Below are 20415 nucleotides of genomic sequence, written 5' to 3' on the forward strand. Positions count from 1 at the left end.
TTTGTTTTGCAGACTCTCTGCCGGATGCCAGCCAGCAGAGCAGCCTCGTGGAGCTGGCTGATTCCCCCAGCTCTCTGCACACCCCCAGGCCCACCGATGAGTTGGAGAAACGGCTCCTGCACCTCAGGGTGCCCCCAGACGAGGACTCGCCGCCGCCCCCCGTCCCGGAGGAGCTAGACTGCGCTGAGTATCTGAGCACGGCTGCTGAGTGCATCAAAGAGGCCCTGGAGAGGGAATCCACGCAGGAATATGAGGTCGCCTTCCGCTGCTACCAGAATGGTGTGGACATCCTGCTGAAGGGGCTGCAAGGTGGGTGAGTCATCGAGGTTTACAGCATGGGAACAGGCCCTTCGGCCCAACTTGTCCATGCTGCCCTCTTTTTTTAAGCCCTAAGCTAGTCCCAATTGCCCGCATTTGGCCCATATCCCTCCATACCCATCGTACCCATGTAACTATCTAAATGCTTTTTAAAAGACAAAATTGTACCCACCTCTACTACTGCCTCTGGCAGCTTGTTCCAGACACTCACCACCCTCTGTGTGAAAAAATTGCCCCTCTGGACCCTTTTGTATCTCTCCCCTCTCACCTTAAACCTATGCCCTCTAGTTTTAGACTCCCCTACCTTTGGGAAAAGATATTGACTATCGAGCTGATCTGTGCCCCTCATTATTTTATAGACCTCTATAAGATCACCCCTCAGCCTCCTACGCTCCAGAGAATAAAGTCCCAGTCTATCCAGCCTCTCCTTATAACTCAATCCATCAAGTCCCGGTAGCATCCTAGTAAATCTTTCCTGCACTCTTTCTAGTTTAATAATATCCTTTCTATAATAGGGTGACCAGAACTGCACACAGTATTTCAAGTGTGGCCTTACCAATGTCTTGTACAACTTCAACAAGACGCCCCAACTCCTGTATTCAATGTTCTGACCAATGAAACCAAGGATGCCGAATGCCGCCTTCACCACTCTGTCCACCTGTGACTCCACTTTCAAGAAGCTATGAACCTGTACCCCTAAATCTCTTTGTTCTATAACTCTCCCCAACACACCCAGAAACCTGCGATCTCCTAGGGGAGGCTAGTTTCTCAGCAGGATTGAGTGTGACGCAGGTTGAGAGCAGATACAGAACCCATGTCGAGTTGAGGGAGGCGGTTACCCTGGATGTATCTGGGTGGCTGCCTTGGAGGGGCAACTTGCAGGTGGTGGTGTTCCCCATGTGTCTGCTGCCCCCCTTGTCCTTCTCGGTGGTGGGTTTGGAATGTGCTGTTGAAGGAGCCTTGGCGAGTCGCTGCAGTGCATCTTGTAGATGGTACACACTGCTGCCACTGTGCGTCGGTGGTGGAGGGAGTGAGTGTTTGTGGTTAGCCTGTCGATCGAGCGGGGCTGCTTTGTCCTGGATGGTGTCGAGCTTCTCGAGTGTTGTTGGGAGCCCCACTCATCCAGACAAGTGGGGAGTGTTCCATCACACTCCTGACTTGTGTCCTTGTAGATGGTGGACAGGCTTTGGGGAATCGGAAGGCGAGTTATTCATCACAGGATTCCCAGTGGACAGGCTTTGGGGGGAGTCAGGAGGTGAGTTACTCTCTGCAGGACTCTTATGTGAGGAATAAAAGAATGACCAGGGTGAGGTTAGGGCCGGTCAAGGACAGTAGTGGGTACTTGTGTATGGAGTCAGTAGAGATAGGCGAGGTGATGAATACTTTTCTTCAGTGTTCACCAAGGAGAGGGGTCATGTTTTTGAGGAAGAGAAGGTGTTACAGGCTAATAGGCTGGAGGAAATAGATGTTCGGAGGGAGAATGTACTGGCAGTTTTGAATAAACTGAAGGTCCATAAGTCCCCTGGGCCTGATGAAATATATCCTAGGATTCTTTGGGAGGCAAGGGATAAGATTGCAGAGCCTTTGGCTTTGATCTTTGGGTCCTCACTGTCCACGGGGATGGTGCCAGAGGACTGGAGAGTGGCGAATGTTGTTCCTCTGTTTAAGAAAGGGAATAGAAATGACCCTATTATAGACCTATTATAGACCGGTTAGTCTTACTTCGGTGGTTGGTAAATTGATGGAAAAGGTCCTTAGGGATGGGATTTACGACCATTTAGAAAGATGCGGATTAATCCGGGATAGTCAGCACGGATTCGTGAAGGGCAAGTCGTGCCTCACAAATTTGATAGAATTTTTTGAGGAGGTAACTAAGTGTGTTGATGAAGATAGGGCAGTTGATGTCATATACATGGATTTTAGTAAGGCGTTTGATAAGGTCCCCCATGGTCGGCTTATGATGAAAGTAAGGAGGTGTGGGATAGAGGGAAAGTTGGCCGATTGGATAGGTAACTGGCTATCTGATCGAAGACACAGGGTGGTGGTGGATGGAAAATTTTCGGACTGGAGGCAGGTTGCTAGCGGAGTGCCACAGGGACCAGTGCTTGGTCCTCTGCTCTTTGTGATTTTTATTAATGACTTAGAGGAGGGGGCTGAAGGGTGGATCAGTAAATTTGCTGATGACACCAAGATTGGTGGAGTAGTGGATGAGGTGGAGGGCTGTTGTAGGCTGCAAAGAGACATAGATAGGATGCAAAGCTGGGCTGAAAAATGGCAAATGGAGTTTAACCCTGATAAATGTGAGGTGATTCATTTTGGTAGGACTAATTTAAATGTGGATTACAGGGTCAAAGGTAGGGTTCTGAAGACTGTGGAGGTAGGAGAGATCCTAAATGAATACTTTGCATCGGTATTCACGAAGGAGAGGGGCGTGTTAACCGGGAGTGTCTCGGAGGGAGGTGTTGACCCGTTAGAGAAAATCTCCATTACAAGAGAGGAAGTGTTAGGTTTTTTAGGGAACATTAAAACTGACAAAGCCCCAGGGCCTGATGGCATCTATCCTCGACTGCTCAGGGAGACGAGAGATGAAATTGCTGGGCCTCTGACGGAAATCTTTGTCGCTTCTTTGGACACGGGTGAGGTCTCTGAGGATTGGAGGATAGCGAATGTGGTCCCGTTGTTTAAGAAGGGTAGCAGGGATAACCCAGGAAATTATAGGCCGGTGAGCTTGACGTCCGTGGTAGGGGAGTTGTTGGAGAGGATTCTTAGAGACAGGATGTATGTGCATTTAGAACGGAACAATCTCATTAGTGACAGACAGCATGGTTTTGTAAGAGGGAGATCGTGCCTTACAAATTTGGTGGAGTTTTTTGAGGAAGTGACAAAAACGGTTGATGAAGGAAGGGCCGTGGATGTCGTCTATATGGATTTCAGTAAGGCATTTGACAAAGTCCCACATGGCAGGTTGGTTAAGAAGGTTAAGGCTCATGGGATACAAGGAGAAGTGGCTAGATGGGTGGAGAACTGGCTTGGCCATAGGAGACAGAGGGTAGTGGTCGAAGGGTCTTTTTCCGGCTGGAGGTCTGTGACCAGTGGTGTTCGGCAGGGCTCTGTACTGGGACCTCTGCTATTTGTGATATATATAAATGATTTGGAAGAAGGTGTAACTGGTGTAATCAGCAAGTTTGCGGATGACACGAAGATGGCTGGAATTGCGGATAGCGAAGAGCATTGTCGGGCAATACAGCAGGATATAGATAGGCTGGAAAATTGGGCGGAGAGGTGGCAGATGGAGTTTAATCCGGATAAATGCGAAGTGATGCATTTTGGAAGAAATAATGTAGGGAGGAGTTATACAATAAATGGCAGAGTCATCAGGAGTATAGAAACACAGAGGGACCTCGGTGTGCAAGTCCACAAATCCTTGAAGGTGGCAACACAGGTGGAGAAGGTGGTGAAGAAGGCATATGGTATGCTTGCCTTTATAGGACGGGGTATAGAGTATAAAAGCTGGAGTCTGATGATGCAGCTGTATAGAACGCTGGTTAGGCTACATTTGGAGTACTGCGTCCAGTTCTGGTCGCCGCACTACCAGAAGGACGTGGAGGCATTGGAGAGAGTGCAGAGAAGGTTTACCAGGATGTTGTCTGGTATGGATGTAGACTGGGGTTGTTCTCCTTGGAAAGACGGAGAATGAGGGGAGATCTAATAGAGGTATACAAGATTATGAAGGGTATAGATAGGGTGAACAGTGGGAAGCTTTTTCCCAGGTCGGAGGTGACGATCACGAGGGGTCACGGGCTCAAGCTGAGAGGGGCGAAGTATAACTCAGACATCAGAGGGACGTTTTTTACACAGAGGGTGGTGGGGGCCTGGAATGTGCTGCCAAGTAGGGTGGTGGAGGCAGGCACGCTGACATCGTTTAAGACTTACCTGGATAGTCACATGAGCAGCCTGGGAATGGAGGGATACAAACAATTGGTCTAGTTGGACCAAGGAGCGACACAGGCTTGGAGGGCCGAAGGGCCTGTTTCCTGTGCTGTACTGTTCTTTGTTCTTTGAGATGTACAGGGCAGATTTTTTACACAGAGAGTGGTGGGTGCCCAGAACTCGTTGCCGGGGGAGGTAGTGGAAGCGGATACGGTAGTGACTTTTAAGGGGCATCTTGACAAGTACATGAATGAGATGGGAATAGAGGGATATGGTCCCCAGAAGGGTAGGGGGTTTTAGTTAAGTCTGGCAGCGTGGTCGGTGCAGGCTTGGAGGGCCGAAGGGCCCGTTCCTGAGCTGTAATTTTCTTTGTTCTTTGAGGAACAGAGAGATCTTGGGGTCCATATCCACAGATCTCTAAAGGTTGCCACTCAAGTGGATAGAGCTGTGAAGAAGGCCTATAGTGTGTTAGCTTTTATTAACAGGGGGTTTGAGTTTAAGAGCCGTGGGGTTATGCTGCAACTGTACAGGACCTTGGTGAGACCACATTTGGAATATTGTGTGCAGTTCTGGTCACCTCACTATAAGAAGGATGTGGAAGCGCTGGAAAGAGTGCAGAGGAGATTTACCAGGATGTTCCCTGGTTTGGAGGGTAGATCTTATGAGGAAAGGTTGAGGGAGCTAGGGCTGTTCTCTCTGGAGCGGAGGAGGCTGAGGGGAGACTTAATACAGGTTTATAAAATGATGAAGGGAATAGATAGAGTGAACGTTCAAAGACTATTTCCTCGGGTGGATGGAGCTATTACGAGGGGGCATAACTATAGGGTTCATGGTGGGAGATATAGGAAGGATATCAGAGGTAGGTTCTTTACGCAGAGAGTGGTTGGGGTGTGGAATGGACTGCCTGCAGTGATAGTGGAGTCAGACACTTTAGGAACATTTAAGCGGTTATTGGATAGGCACATGGAGCACACCAGGATGATAGGGAGTGGGATAGCTTGATCTTGGTTTCAGATAAAGCTTGGCACAACATCGTGGGCTGAAGGGCCTGTTCTGTGCTGCACTGTTCTATGTTCTATGATTCTCAGTGGACAGGCTTTGGGGGGAGTCAGGAGGTGAGTTACTCTCCGCAGGATTCCCAGCCTCTGACCTGCTCTGGTAGCCACAGTATTTATATGGCTGGGTCCAGTTCAGTTTCTGGTCAGTTGTAACCCCCAGGATGTTGATAGTGGGGCAATCGTCGATCGAGGAAATATCATCCCATTTGGGTAGAAGCCATTGAAATGAATCCGTTCACAAGAATGGGATGAGGAACTTCAGTTATCATGTGGGAGGCGACGGCCTAGTGGTATTATCGCTGGACTATTAATCCAGAAACTCAGCTAATGTTCTGGGGGACCCGGGTTCGAATCCCGCCCACGGCAGATGATGGAATTTGAATTAAATAAAAAAAAAATCTGAAATTAAGAATCTACTGATGACCCGTTGTTGGAAAAACCCATCTGGTTCACACGTTGGAGTTTAGACGGATGAGGGGGGATCTTATTGAAACTTACAAGATACTGCGAGGCCTGGATAGAGTGGATGTGGAGAGGATGTTTCCACTAGTAGGAAAAACTGGAACCAGGGGGCACAACCTCAGGCTAAAGGGTCCTTTAAAACAGAGATGAGGAGGAATTTCTTCAGCCAGAGAGTGGTGAATCTGTGGAACTCTTTGCCGCAGAAGGCTGTGGAGGCCGGGTCATTGAGTGTCTTTAAGACAGAGATAGATAGGTTCTTGATTAATAAGGGGATCAGGGGTTATGGGGAAAAGGCAGGAGAATGGGGATGAGAAAAATATCAGCCATGATTGAATGGCGGAGCAGACACGATGGGCCGAGTGGCCTAATTCTGCTCCGATGTCTTATGGTCTAACGTCTCTTTAGGAAAGGAAACCCGGTCTGGCTTACATAAGAACATAAGAAATAGGAGCAGGAGTAGGCCATCTAGCCCCTCGAGCCTGCCCCGCCATTCAATAAGATCATGGCTGATCTGATAGTGGGTTTAGTTCCACTTACCCGCCCTCTCCCCATAACCCTTAATTCCCTTATTGATCAGAAATCTATCTATCTGTGACTTAAAGATATTTAACGAGGTAGCCTCCACTGCTTCAATGAGCAGAGAATTCCAGAGATTCACTACCCTCTGAGAGAAGAAGTTCCTCCTCAACTCTGTTCTAAACTGACTCCCCCTTATTTTGAGGCTGTGCCCTCTAGTTCTTGTTTCCTTTCTAAGTGGAAAGAATCTCTCTGCCTCTACCCTGTCTAGCCCCTTCATTATCTTATATGTCTCTATAAGATCTCCCCTCAGCCTTCTAAACTCCAATGAGTACAGGCCCAATCTACTCAATCTCTCCTCATAAGCTAACCCCCTCATCTCCGGTATCAACCTGGTGAACCTTCTCTGTACTCCCTCCAAGGCCAATACATCCTTCCGCAAATAAGGGGACCAAAATTACACACAGTACTCTAGTTGCAGCCTCACCAGTGCCTTGTACAGTTGCAGCAAGACCTCCCTGCGTTTATACTCCATCCCTCTCGCGATAAAGGCCAACATTCCATTTGCCTTCTTGATCACCTGCTGCACCTGCAAACTGAGTTTTTGTGATTCATGCACAAGGACCCCCAGGTCCCTCTGCACAGTAGCATGTTGTAATTTTTCACCATTTAAATAATAGTCCATTTTACTATTATTCCTTCCAAAGTGGATAACCTCACACTTACCAACGTTATACTCCATCTGCCAGATCCTCGCCCACTCACTTAGCCTATCCAAATCTCTCTGCAGACTCTCTGTGTCCTCCACGCAATTTGCTTTCCCACTCATCTTTATATCATCCGCAAACTTTGTTACCCTACACTCGGTCCCCTCCTCCAGATCGTCGATGTATGTGGTAAACAGTTGAAGCCCCAGCACCGATCCCTGCGGCACGCCACTAGTCACCAACTGCCAACCAGAAAAGCACCCATTTATTCCAACTCTCTGCTTCCTGTTAGATAGCCAATCCTCAATCCACACTAACACTTTACCCCCAACTCCGTGTACCCTAATCTTCTGCAGCAACCTTTTGTGAGGCACCTTATCGAACGCCTTCTGGAAATCCAAAAACACCACATCCACCGGTTCCCCTCTGTTAACCGCACTCGTTACATCTTCATAAAAATCCAGTAAATTCATCAAACACAACTTTCCCTTCATGAATCCATGCTGCGTCTGCTTGATCAAACCAATTTTTTCCAGGTGTCCTGCAATTTCTTCTTTAATGATGGATTCCAGCAATTTCCCAACTACGGATGTTAAGCTAACCGGCCTGTAGTTACCCGCCTTTTGTCTACCTCCTTTTTTAAACAGCGGCGTAACAGTAGCCGTTTTCCAATCAGCCGGCACCTCCCCAGAGTCCAGTGAATTTTGATAAATTACAACCAGCGCATCCGCTATTACTTCTGCCATTTCCTTCAGTACCCTGGGATGCATTCCATCCGGGCCCGGGGACTTGTCTACCTTTAGTCCCATTAGCCTACCAAGCACTACCTTTTTAGTAATAGTAATCGTTTTAAGGACCCCCTACAGTCCCACGACTGTCAATTTTTGGTAAGCTATTTGTGTCCTCTACCGTGAAGACCGACACAAAAAACTTGTTTAAGGCCTCGGCCATTTCCTCGTTCCCCATTATTAAATCCCCCTTCTCGTCTTCTAAGGGACCAACATTTACTTTAGCTACTCTTTTCCTTTTTATATATTTGTAAAAACTTTTACTATCAGTTTTTATATTTTGTGCTAGTTTAGTTTCATACTCTATCTTTCCTTTCTTTATCGCTTTCTTAGTAGTTCTTTGTTGTTTTTTAAAGCTTTCTCAATCTTCTAATTCCCCACTAGTTTTGGCCACTCTGTATGCATTGGTTTTTAATTTAATATTCTCCTTTATTTCCTTAGTTATCCACGGCTGGTTATCCCTTTTCTTACATTCCTTCTTTATCACAGGAATATATTTTTGCTGAGTACTGAGAAAAATCTCCTTAAAAATCCGCCACTGTTGCTCAGCTGTCCGACCAACTAGTCTGCGCTCCCAGTCGACATGAGCCGATTCTGCCCTCATCCTATTGTACTCCCCTCTGTTCAAGCAGAGAACACATGTGCAGAATAGGTGGATTGGCCATGCTAAATTGCCCCTGAGTGTCCCGGGATGTGTAGGTTAGAGGGATTAGCAGGGTAAATATGTGGGGTTACAGGGATAGGGCCTGAGTGGGATTGTTATCGGTGCAGGCTCGATGGGCCAAATGGCCTCCTCCTGTACTGTAAGGTGACTCAAGAGCCACAGCCAATGTGGTTGACTCTCAACTGCCCTCCAAGGGACAACTAGGGATGGGCAATAAATGCTGGGCCCAGCCAGCGACGCCCATGTCCCACGGATGAATAAAAAATGACCTGCTTGACTTACACCGGGGCACGTGCGCGCGGGAGGGTGTGGGGGGAGCGGGGGGTAGCTCCTTCACACAGGGGCTGGAGTGGATGAGGCTGGCAGAGAGGGGCGAGCTGGCTCCTGTACCAGCTGGAGGGCAGGGCTGAACATGCTGGCATCAGTGGGCAGAGCAGCCTAATCGATGCGTTCCTGCCCCTGTCTTGGCAGGAGACCTGAGCGCAGAACGGCGCGAGGCTGTTAAGAAAAAGACGGCGGAGTACTTGAAGCACGCGGAGACCATCTTCACACTGCACCTTAACGGGTCCTCGGCAAATGACACGCCTTCCTCCTCGGTAAGTCTCCAGACGCAGAAAGAGGGAGCGTTACTCTGTATCTAACCCCGTGCTGTACCTGTCCTGGGAGTGTTTGATGGGGGACAGTGTAGAGGGAGCTTTACTCTGTATCTAACCCCGTGCTGTCCCTGTCCCGGGAGTGTTTGATGGGGACAGTGCAGAGGGAGCTTTACTCTGTATCTAACCCCGTGCTGTACCTGTCCTGGGAGTGTTTGATGGGGACAGTGCAGAGGGAGCTTTACTCTGTATCTAACCCCGTGCTGTACCTGTCCTGGGAGTGTTTGATGGGGACAGTGCAGAGGGAGCTTTACTCTGTATCTAACCCCGTGCTGTACCTGTCCTGGGAGTGTTTGATGGGGACAGTGTAGAGGGAGCTTTACTCTGTATCTAACCCCGTGCTGTCCCTGTCCCGGGAGTGTTTGATGGGGACAGTGCAGAGGGAGCTTTACTCTGTATCTAACCCCGTGCTGTACCTGTCCTGGGAGTGTTTGATGGGGACAGTGCAGAGGGAGCTTTACTCTGTATCTAACCCCGTGCTGTACCTGTCCTGGGAGTGTTTGATGGGGGACAGTGTAGAGGGAGCTTTACTCTGTATCTAACCCCGTGCTGTACCTGTCCTGGGAGTGTTTGATGGGTGGACAGTGTAGAGGGAGCTTTACTCTGTATCTAACCCCGTGCTGTACCTGTCCTGGGAGTGTTTGATGGGGACAGTGTAGAGGGAGCTTTACTCTGTATCTAACCCCGTGCTGTACCTGTCCTGGGAGTGTTTGATGGGGGACAGTGTAGAGGGAGCTTTACTCTGTATCTAACCCTGTGCTGTACCTGTCCTGGGAGTGTTTGATGGGGGACAGTGTAGAGGGAGCTTTATTCTGTATCTAACCCCGTGCTGTACCTGTCCCGGGAGTGTTTGATGGGGCACTGTAGAGGGAGCTTTACTCTGTATCTAACCCCGTGCTGTACCTGTCCTGCGAGTGTTTGATGGGGGACAGTGTAGAGGGAGCTTTATTCTGTATCTAACCCCGTGCTGTACCTGTCCCGGGAGTGTTTGATGGGGCACTGTAGAGGGAGCTTTACTCTGTATCTAACCCCGTGCTGTACCTGTCCTGGGAGTGTTTGATGGGGACAGTGTAGTGGGAGCTTTACTCTATATCTAACCCCATGCTGTACCTGTCCTGGGAGTGTTTGATGGGGGACAGTGTAGAGGGAGCTTTACTCTGTATCTAACCCCGTGCTGTACCTGTCCTGGGAGTGTTTGATGGGGACAGTGTAGAGGGAGCTTTACTCTGTATCTAACCCCGTGCTGTACCTGTCCTGGGAGTGTTTGATGGGGCACTGTAGAGGGAGCTTTACTCTGTATCTAACCCCGTGCTGTACCTGTCCTGGGAGTGTTTGATGGGGGACAGTGTAGAGGGAGCTTTACTCTGTATCTAACCCCGTGCTGTACCTGTCCTGGGAGTGTTTGATGGGGACAGTGTAGAGGGAACTTTACTCTGTATCTAACCCTGTGCTGTAACTATCCTGGGAGTGTTTGATGGGGGACAGTGTAGAGGGAGCTTTACTCTGTATCTAACCCCGTGCTGTACCTGTCCTGGGAGTGTTTGATGGGGACAGTGTAGAGGGAGCTTTACTCTGTATCTAACCCCGTGCTGTACCTGTCCTGGGAGTGTTTGATGGGGGACAGTGTAGAGGGAGCTTTACTCTGTATCTAACCCCGTGCTGTACCTGTCCTGGGAGTGTTTGATGGGGACAGTGTAGAGGGAGCTTTACTCTGTATCTAACCCCATGCTGTACCTGTCCTGGGAGTGTTTGATGGGGGACAGTGTAGAGGGAGCTTTACTCTGTATCTAACCCTGTGCTGTACCTGTCCTGGGAGTGTTTGATGGGGACAGTGTAGAGGGAGCTTTACTCTGTATCTCACCCCGTGCTGTTGTGTGTGATTGAGGGGATGTTGGGTTAAGTTCTGTCTGAGTCTCTCGATTGAATAATAAATTGTTTTTCTATCTTTCTAGTGACTGTTAACTGAGTGAAGCCATGCCGAGGCGGGTGTACCCGGGCACTAGCCGGTGAAGCAGGCGAACCTCTGGCCTGCCGATGGTAACAAATAATGGTCTTACCAATTGCCTTCCTGATCAGTCAGCTCGCTGCCTCCTCCGTTGACTGACCGGCTCCCCCACTGCGGACACCCCCACCTTGCTGCGGACACTGTGGAACCACCCAGCGGACCGGCCAACGGACCCCCCACCTCCCCCCGCTGAGACAGCGCGGCCCGTCGGGGGATTCGGAGACTGACACTGGCAATGGGACAGAGCATCGTGGGAGAGCCACCCACCTGCAAGGTGGAGGGGGGACTATTTAAGGACCCCCCCTCAGCCCGAGAGAGAGAGAGATCGAGACCCCCCCTCAGCCCGAGAGAGAGAGATCGAGACCCCCCCTCAGCCCGAGAGATCGAAACCCCCCCTCAGCCCGAGAGAGAGAGAGAGATCGAAACCCCCCCCTCAGCCCGAGAGAGAGAGAGATCGAGACCCCCCTCAGCCCGAGAGAGAGAGAGAGAGATCGAGACCCCCCCCTCAGCCCGAGAGAGAGAGATCGAGACCCCCCCCTCAGCCCAAGAGAGAGAGATCGAGACCCCCCTCAGCCCGAGAGAGAGAGATCGAGACCCCCCTCAGTCCGAGAGAGAGAGAGAGATCGAAACCCCCCCCCCCTCAGCCCAAGAGAGAGAGATCGAGGACCCCCTCAGCCCGAGAGAGAGAGATCAAGACCCCCCCTCAGCCCGAGAGAAATCGAGACCCCCCCCCCCTCAGCCCAAGAGAGAGAGATCGAGGACCCCCTCAGCCCGAGAGAGAGAGATCAAGACTCCCCCTCAGCCCGAGAGAGATCGAGACCCCCCCCCTCAGCCCAAGAGAGAGAGATTGAGGACCCCCTCAGCCCGAGAGAGAGAGCTCAAGACCCCCCCTCAGCCCGAGAGAGATCGAGACCCCCCCCTCAGCCCGAGAGAGAGAGAGAGAGAGATCGAGACCCCCCCCTCAGCCCGAGAGAGAGAGATCAAGACCCCCCTCAGCCCAAGAGAGATCGAGACCCCCCCTTCAGCCCGAGAGAGAGAGAGAGAGATCGAGACCCCCCTCAGCCCGAGAGAGAGAGATCAAGACCCCCCTCAGCCCGAGAAAGAGAGAGATCGAGAGCCCCCCTCAACCCGAGAGAGATCGAGACCCCCCCTCAGCCCGAGAGAGAGAGAGATCGAGACCCCCCTCAGCCCGAGAGAGAGAGAGATCGAGACCCCCCCTCAGCCCGAGATAGATCGAGGCCCCCCCTCAGCCCGAGAGAGAGAGATCGAGACCCCCCTCAGCCCGAGAGAGAGAGAGATCGAGACTCCCCCCGTCAGCCCAAGAGTGAGAGAGAGATCGAGACCCCCCTCAGCCCGAGAGAGATCGAGACCCTCCCTCAGCCCGAGAGAGAGAGAGATCGAGACCCCCCCCTCAGCCCGAGAGAGAGAGATCGAGACCCCCCCCCCCCCTCAGTGAGAGATCGAGACCCCCCCTCAGCCCGAGAGAGATCGAGAACCCCCTCAGCCTGAGAGAGAGAGGGAGAGATCGAGACCCCCCTCAGCCCGAGAGAGAGATCGAGACCCCCACCTCAGCCCGAGAGAGAGATCGAGACCCCCCCCCCCCTCAGCCCGAGAGAGATCAAGACCCCCCCTCAGCCCGAGAGAGAGAGAGATCGAGACCCCCACCTCAGCCCGAGAGAGAGATCGAGACCTCCCCCCCTCAGCCCGAGTGAGATCAGGACCCCCCCTCAGCATGATGGAGAGATTGGGAACCCCTCTCTCACTCTCTCGCTCTCTGTCTTTCTCCCTCCCCCTGTATCTCCCTCGATCAATAACAGAATATCGACGGCACAGAGAGGATGTTCTCGGAGAGTCCCTGGCCGGGAATTATTCGGTGCTGTGTATTCAGCTGTTCTGCCAGTTCCTGGGGTTTATAATGTGAGTGTGCGAGGGTGTGCAGGGGGGGGGGTCTGAGTGTGAGACAAATCCACTCTCTGTGGAGGTGCGACCTGTGGCTTTGTGAAAACCCAGGCCACTTGCTGGTGTGTGTGTTGGTGATATCCAGGAGTCGGGACAGAACCCTCCTGACATCGAGTCAGCGATCGGTCTCGCACATTGTCCCCTCGACACCGCCTGCTCTTCCTCACTGCCGGTTCAAAGCACTTTGGAGCCTTAACTGTTGAATCTTTGTCCCAGGCTGATGAATGTGTGGTCATGTGCATCTTAACCACCTGGTCTGACTCCAATTAAAATCATTCTCAACCGACGCTGTCCAGTCTCACGATCTTTGCACTGTGTCGGCTGGTGAAGTCCGAATCCCACTCCTACCGTCCGGATTCTGCTGGGAGTGTGTCCCAGACTCTGTCCCATCAGGAAGTGTCCTGTGAAGAAGGCCTATAGTGTGTTAGCTTTTACTAACAGGGGGTTGGAGTTTAAGAGCCGTGGGGTTATGCTGCAACTGTACAGGACCTTGGTGAGACCACATTTGGAATATTGTGTGCAGTTCTGGTCACCTCACTATAAGAAGGATGTGGAAACGCTGGAAAGAGTGCAGAGGAGATTTACCAGGATGCTGCCTGGTTTGGAGGGTAGGTCTTATGAGGAAAGGTTGAGGGAGCTAGGGCTGTTCTCTCTGGAGCGGAGGAGGCTGAGGGGAGACTTAATAGAGGTGTATAAAATGATGAAGGGGATAGATAGAGTGAACGTTCAAAGACTATTTCCTCGGGTGGATGGAGCTATTACAAGGGGGCATAACTATAGGGTTCATGGTGGGAGATATAGGAAGGATATCAGAGGTAGGTTCTTTACGCAGAGAGTGATTGGGGTGTGGAATGGACTGCCTGCAGTGATAGTGGAGTCAGACATTTTAGGAACATTTAAGCGGTTATTGGATAGGCACATGGAGCACACCAGGATGATAGGGAGTGGGATAGCTTGATCTTGGTTTCAGATAAAGCTCGGCACAACATCGTGGGCCGAAGGGCCTGTTCTGTGCTGTACTGTTCTTTGTTCTATGTCCTTTCACACACCCCTCATCCCACATCGGGAACTAGCTTTCAGTTTTAAGGGAGTTTAAAATACTTCCACAGTCTGACCTACCCCGGGGCAGCGGATTGAAAGATTTTTAAAAATAATTTCACGGGACGTGGGGGTCACTGGCCGGGCCCGTCGTTCATCCCTAACTACCCCCTTGAGAGAGCGGTGGGTGAGCTGCCATCTTGAACCCGCTGCAGTCCCCGTGCTGGTTAGGGGGATTGGCCATGTTAAATTGCCCCTTAGTTTGGGGTTCGATTCCCGGCCTGGGTGTCACTGTCTGTGTGGAGTTTGCATGTTTTCCCCGTGTCTGCGTGGGTTTCCTCCGGGTGCTCCGGTTTCCTCCCACAGTCCCAAAAGGACGTGCGGGTTAGGTGCTAAATTCTCCCTCTGTGCCCCGAACAGGCGCCGGATTTTCACAGGAACTTCATTGCAGTGTTAATTTAAGCCGACTTGTGACTAATAAATAAAGTTGAAGTTTGCTCGCTTGCCTGTTGTGACCAGGATGTGAGAGTTGGAAAGCTGGGAGATTCCCCTCCTGTCCCAGTCACACCCCTGAGCTTTACTGCACGGAGCTCCGATCGCTGCACGACCTCTGGTCTCGAGGCACTGGGGCTAAGAGTGAATGAATGGATCTGGGAAAAGCGGGAGGGAGCGGGGGCAGAGGTTTAACACCCCTGTGTTGTGGTTAACTCAATATCTCGTCAAATCCTTCTACCTCAAGGCCCTTTCCGAGGTTTTTTACTTGTTAGAACAAGCAGCTGCACTGCCAGTGGCTCGCCCAGTGTCCCTTCAGCACTGCCAGTGGCTCGCCCAGTGCCCCTGTAGCATTGCCAGTGGCTCGCCCAGTGTCCCTTCAGCACTGCCACTGGCTCGCCCAGTGTCCCCTGCAGCACTGCCAGTGGATTATCCAGTGTCCCCTACGGCACTGCCAGTGGATTATCCAGTGTCGCTGCAGCACTGCCAGTGGACTATCCAGTGTCCCTGCAGCACTGCCAGTGGATTATCCAGTGTCCACTGCAGCACTGCCAGTGAATTATCCAATGTCCCTGCAGCACAGCCAGTGGATTATCCAGTGTCCCCTACGGCACTGCCAGTGGATTATCCAGTGTCCCCTACGGCACTGCCAGTGGCTCGCCAGTGTCCCCTACGGCACTGCCAGTGGATTATCCATTGTCCCCTACGGCACTGCCAGTGGATGATCCAGTGTCCCCTACGGCACTGCCAGTGGGTGATCCAGTGTCCCCTATGGCACTGCCAGTGGATGATCCAGTGTCCCCTACGGCACTGCCAGTGGATGATCCAGTGTCCCCTACGGCACTGCCATTAGATTATCCAGTGTCCCCTGCGGCACTGCCAGTGGATTATCCAGTGTCCCCTGCGGCACTGCCATTGGATTATCCAGTGTCCCCTGCGGCACTGCCAGTGGATTATCCAGTGTCCCCTGCGGCACTGCCAGTGGATTATCCAGTGTCCCCTGCGGCACTGCCAGTGGATTATCCAGTGTCCCCTGCGGCACTGCCAGTGGATTATCCAGTGTCCCCTGCGGCACTGCCAGTGGATTATCCAGTGTCCCCTGCGGCACTGCCAGTGGATTATCCAGTGTCCCCTGCGGCACTGCCAGTGGATTATCCAGTGTCCCCTGCGGCACTGCCAGTGGATTATCCAGTGTCCCCTGCGGCACTGCCAGTGGATTATCCAGTGTCCCCTGCGGCACTGCCAGTGGATTATCCAGTGTCCCCTGCGGCACTGCCAGTGGATTATCCAGTGTCCCCTGCGGCACTGCCAGTGGATTATCCAGTGTCCCCTGCGGCACTGCCAGTGGATTATCCAGTGTCCCCTGCGGCACTGCCAGTGGATTATCCAGTGTCCCCTGCGGCACTGCCAGTGGATTATCCAGTGTCCCCTGCGGCACTGCCAGTGGATTATCCAGTGTCCCCTATGGCACTGCCTGTGGCTCGCCCAGTGTCCCCTGCAGCATTGCCAGTGGATTATCCAGTGTCTCCTACAGCACTGCCGGTGGATTATCCAGTGTCCCCTGCAGCACTGCCAGTGGATTATCCAGTGTCCCCTACAGCACTGCCAGTGGATTATCCAATGTCCCTGCAGCACTGCCAGAGGCTCGTCCAGTGTCCCCGCAGCACTCCCCAGTGGCTCATCCAGTGTCCCCGCAGCACTGCCGGTGGCTCGCCCAGCGTCCCCGCAGCACTGCCGGTGGCTCGGCCAGCGTCCCCGCAGCACTGCCGGTGGCTCGCCCAGTGTCCCTGCAGCACTGCCAATTGCTGTGCCTCAGATGAGCCATACAGCTCTGCATAGTGCCAGGACGCTGGCTGGAGAGGTGCTTTAGCTGTTCCCTCGGTGAGCCCCTGGGTTGGCACCGGGCAGGGTTAGGGGAAATCAGTCAGCCTTCCTCCTCGGGGTTACTTCCACCAGGGAAGGGTGGGGGTAGCGTATGGGCCAGGGGAGGAAACTCTGCTGGATTGTGACATCTTCCACAGTCGAATAGCTGACTGGGTCTTATGTCTGGTGGAAGGCATTTAGGGGTTTGGAATGGGGGAGGGTGTAAGGTGGGAAAGTCACCCTCCTCCCTGCCTGCCAGCAGCTGCAGCTGAAGGGGTTCTGCTGGTCTCCGAAGTAAACACCGGAACCTCTGAGGAACTCACCAAGGCTCCTTCAACAGCACCTTCCAAACCCGCCACCTCTACCATCTAGAAGGACAAGGGGGGTGGGGGCAGCAGACACATGGGGAACACCCCCACCTGCAAGCTCCCCCTCCGAGTCACTCACCATCCCGACTTGGAAATATATCGGCCATTCCTTCACTGTGGCTGGGGTCAAAATCCTGGAACCCCTTCCCTAACAGCACTGTGGGTGTACCTACACCACACACGGGGACTGACTGTTGTCCAATCGCAATCCTGGAACTCCGTCCCTAACAGCACTGTGGGTGTACCTACACCACACACTGGGACTGACTGTTGTCCAATCACAATCCTGGAACTCCCTCCCTAACAACACTGTGGGTGTACCTACACCACACACGGGGACTGACTGTTGTCCAATCACAATCCTGGAACTCCCTCCCTAACAACACTGTGGGTGTACCTACACCACACACGGGGACTGACTGTTGTCCAATCACAATCCTGGAACTCCCTCCCTAACAGCACTGTGGGTGTACCTACACCACACACGGGGACTGACTGTTGTCCAATCACAATCCTGGAACTCCCTCCCTAACAGCACTGTGGGTGTACCTACACCACACACTGGGACTGACTGATGTCCAATCACAATCCTGGAACTCCCTCCCTAACAGCACTGTGGATGTACCTACACCACACGGGACCTGCAGTGGGTTCAAGATGGCGGCTCTCCCACCACATTGCCCTGGCCAGCGGCGCCCACATCCCATGAATGAATTTTTAAAACCTCTTTCCACCCGCACACTGCTGTCCCAGGTAGATCAGGGCGCAGGGTTCCAGCCTGGGAGAGTCCTTCCCGATTCCTCTTGTCCCTTCAGACACACAGCAGAGCTGGGACTGGCAGAGTCTGAGCCCTCTTAGGGCAATTTAAACCCATCCAAGCAGATTTAAACTGGGTTCCAGCTCCAGAATCCAGTCCTCAGCGAGATCCTCCGTCTCTGTGTCTGGCTGCTTGGCGAAACTCAATAGCCAGACTTGTGCCCAGCCTGGGGGGGTGGGGTGACCAGATGGAGGGTCCCTACCCAGCCATGGTTGGTGGGAGAAGGAGAGATCCTTTCACCTCTCTAAACGCCCCCTCCCCCCCACGAAGACCTAAGCAATGACGATCTGCTTACTCAGTCCCACCTAGAATTCCCAATGGAACCCCATCCCAGAATTGGAACGCCGGGGCAAGTGGATTCACTGGCAGGGGGCGAGACAACTCTGATTGGCTTCTCCACGGCAACATTTTAGTCAATCAAGGTCGACTTGTCAGCCAATCAGGACCCATTCCCCTGTAGCATCATAGGGATAGAATCCCCACAGTGCAGGAGGCCATTCGGCCCATTGAGCCTGCACTGACTCTGACAGACTAGCTTACCCAGGCCCATAACCCCTCACATTTAGCATAGCCACTCCACCTAACCTGCACATCTTTGGACACTAAGGGGCAATTTAGCATGGCCAATCCCCCTAACCCGCACATCTTTGGACACTAAGGGGCAATTTAGCATGGCCAATCCACCTAACCTACACATCTTTGGACACTAAGGGGCAATTTAGCATGGCCAACCCACCTAACCTGCACATCTTCGGACTGTGGGAGGGAACCGGAGCACCCGGAGGAAACCCATGCAGACACGGGGAGAGAACGTGCAGACTCCACACAGACAGTGACCTGAGCCGGGATTTGAACCCGGGTCCCTGGCGCTGTGAGGCGGCAGTGCTAACCCGCTGTGCCGCCCCTGTACAGTAGTGGAATTTGGTATTCTTGTGTTTGTCCTGTTGGGTGTGAGATGAAAAGCTTCGACAACAGGTCTCTCTGTCCCTTTCCAGCAATGTCTCAGTTTGACACCGCTGCGTCTACTCCGGGAACCCCCAAATCCTCACCCTCTGCCCACCGGAATCATCCATTCCCACTCGATATTCAACTGAGACTCCAACTGACCTCCCGTCCCTGTGGCCACAATTAGAACAACAGGAGGAGGAGGTGTGTGTGAGAGAATGTGTGTGTGAGAGAATGTGTGTGTGAGAGAATGTGTGTGTGAGAGAATGTGTGTGTGAACAAAGAACAAAGAACAGTACAGCACAGGAAACAGGCCCTTCGGCCCTCCAAGCCTGTGCCGCTCCTTGGTCCAACTAGACCAATCGTTTGTATCCCTCCATTCCCAAGCTGCTCATGTGACTATCCAGGTAAGTCTTAAACGATGTCAGCGTGCCTGCCTCCACCACCCTACTTGGCAGCGCATTCCAGGCCCCCACCACCCTCTGTGTAAAAAACGTCCCTCTGATATCTGAGTTATACCTCACCCCACTCACCTTGAGCCCGTGACCCCTCGTGATCGTCACCTCCGACCTGGGAAAAAGCTTCCCACTGTTCACCCTATCTATACCCTTCATAATTTTATGCACCTCTATTAGGTCTCCCCTCATTCTCCGTCTTTCCAGGGAGAACAACCCCAGTTTACCCAATCTCTCCTCATAGCTAAGACCCTCCATACCAGGCAACATCCTGGTAAACCTTCTCTGCACTCTCTCTAACGCCTCCACGTCCTTCTGGTAGTGCGGCGACCAGAACTGGACACAGTACTCCAAATGTGGCCTAACCAGTGTTCTATACAGCTGCATCATCAGACTCCAGCTTTTATACTCTATACCCCGTCCTATAAAGTCAAGCATACCATATGCCTTCTTCACCACCTTCTCCACCTGTGTTGCCACCTTCAAGGATTTGTGGACTTGCACACCGAGGTCCCTCTGTGTTTCTATACTCCTGATGGCTCTGCCATTTATGAGAGAGTGTGTGTGAGAGTGTGTGTGTGAGAGTGTGTGTGTGAGAGTGTGTGTGAGAGTGTGTGTGTGTGTGAGAGTGTGTGTGTGAGAGTGTGTGTGTGAGAGTGTGTCCTCCATGCTGGACAGGGTTTGAGCCACCTGTTCTTTTCCAGCCAGTGTCAGCTGAGAGCCAGAACAGGCTTTGTTGTGAAGGCTTCGGTAGTCGAATAGGCAGCCAGCTTGCACGATAAGATTGGCGCTGCCCGAGGCTGTTGGCAGTCTATGCAGGGGTGAGGGGTCACCACGGGACAGTGACCTGTCAATGCAAGGTCAGTGCGGGGTGAGGGGTCAGCGCGGGGTGAGGGGTCAGCGCGGGGTGAGGGGATTGGTTCAGGCGAAACAAAGACACAGAGAAACTCAATAACCCGTCATCCTTTTATTTGGTTACTTGTCGGCAGTCTTGCCCCTCCACCGCGCTTGCCCCCGGACCCCCCCCCTCGCTTGCCCCCGGACCCCCCCCCCCTCGCTTGCCCCCGGACCCCCTCCCCCCGCGCTTGCCCCCGGACCCCCCCCCCCTCGCTTGCCCCCGGGCCCCCCCCCCCCCTCGCTTGCCCCCGGCACCCCCCCCCTCGCTTGCCCCCGGGCCCCCCCCCCCTCGCTTGCCCCCGGGCCCCCCCCCTCGCTTGCCCCCGGGCCCCCCCCCCTCGCTTGCCCCCGGGCCCCCCCCCCCTCGCTTGCCCCCGGCCCCCCCCCCTCGCTTGCCCCCGGGCCCCCCCCCCTCGCTTGCCCCCGGGCCCCCCCCCCCTCGCTTGCCCCCGGGCCCCCCCCCCCCTCGCTTGCCCCCGG

The 20415-nt window shown here is 53.0% G+C and overlaps 2 protein-coding genes across 3 annotated transcripts in view; both read left to right on the forward strand.

Annotated features, from left to right (window-relative positions):
• The window catches only part of snx15 (sorting nexin 15), a 32054-nt gene extending 18710 nt beyond the window's left edge, over positions 1–13344 (forward strand). For both annotated transcript variants that reach the window (XM_078207708.1, XM_078207709.1), the window contains exons 7-9: positions 13–309; positions 8915–9039; positions 11049–13344. In XM_078207708.1, the coding sequence (XP_078063834.1) occupies positions 13–309; positions 8915–9039; positions 11049–11051 (425 nt within the window). In that variant the 3' untranslated portion in view covers positions 11052–13344. The remainder of the gene's footprint in view (positions 1–12; positions 310–8914; positions 9040–11048) is intronic.
• LOC144489880 (uncharacterized) lies at positions 11337–13344 on the forward strand. The gene has a single exon (XM_078207710.1). It carries the CDS (start codon positions 11337–11339, stop codon positions 12555–12557), a length of 1221 nt encoding a protein of 406 aa, XP_078063836.1. The 3' UTR covers positions 12558–13344.
• Positions 13345–20415: the final 7071 nt, after the last annotated feature.

Source organism: Mustelus asterias, unplaced genomic scaffold (genome assembly GCF_964213995.1).
Source record: "Mustelus asterias unplaced genomic scaffold, sMusAst1.hap1.1 HAP1_SCAFFOLD_2625, whole genome shotgun sequence".
NCBI classification, from domain to species: Eukaryota; Metazoa; Chordata; class Chondrichthyes; order Carcharhiniformes; family Triakidae; genus Mustelus; species Mustelus asterias.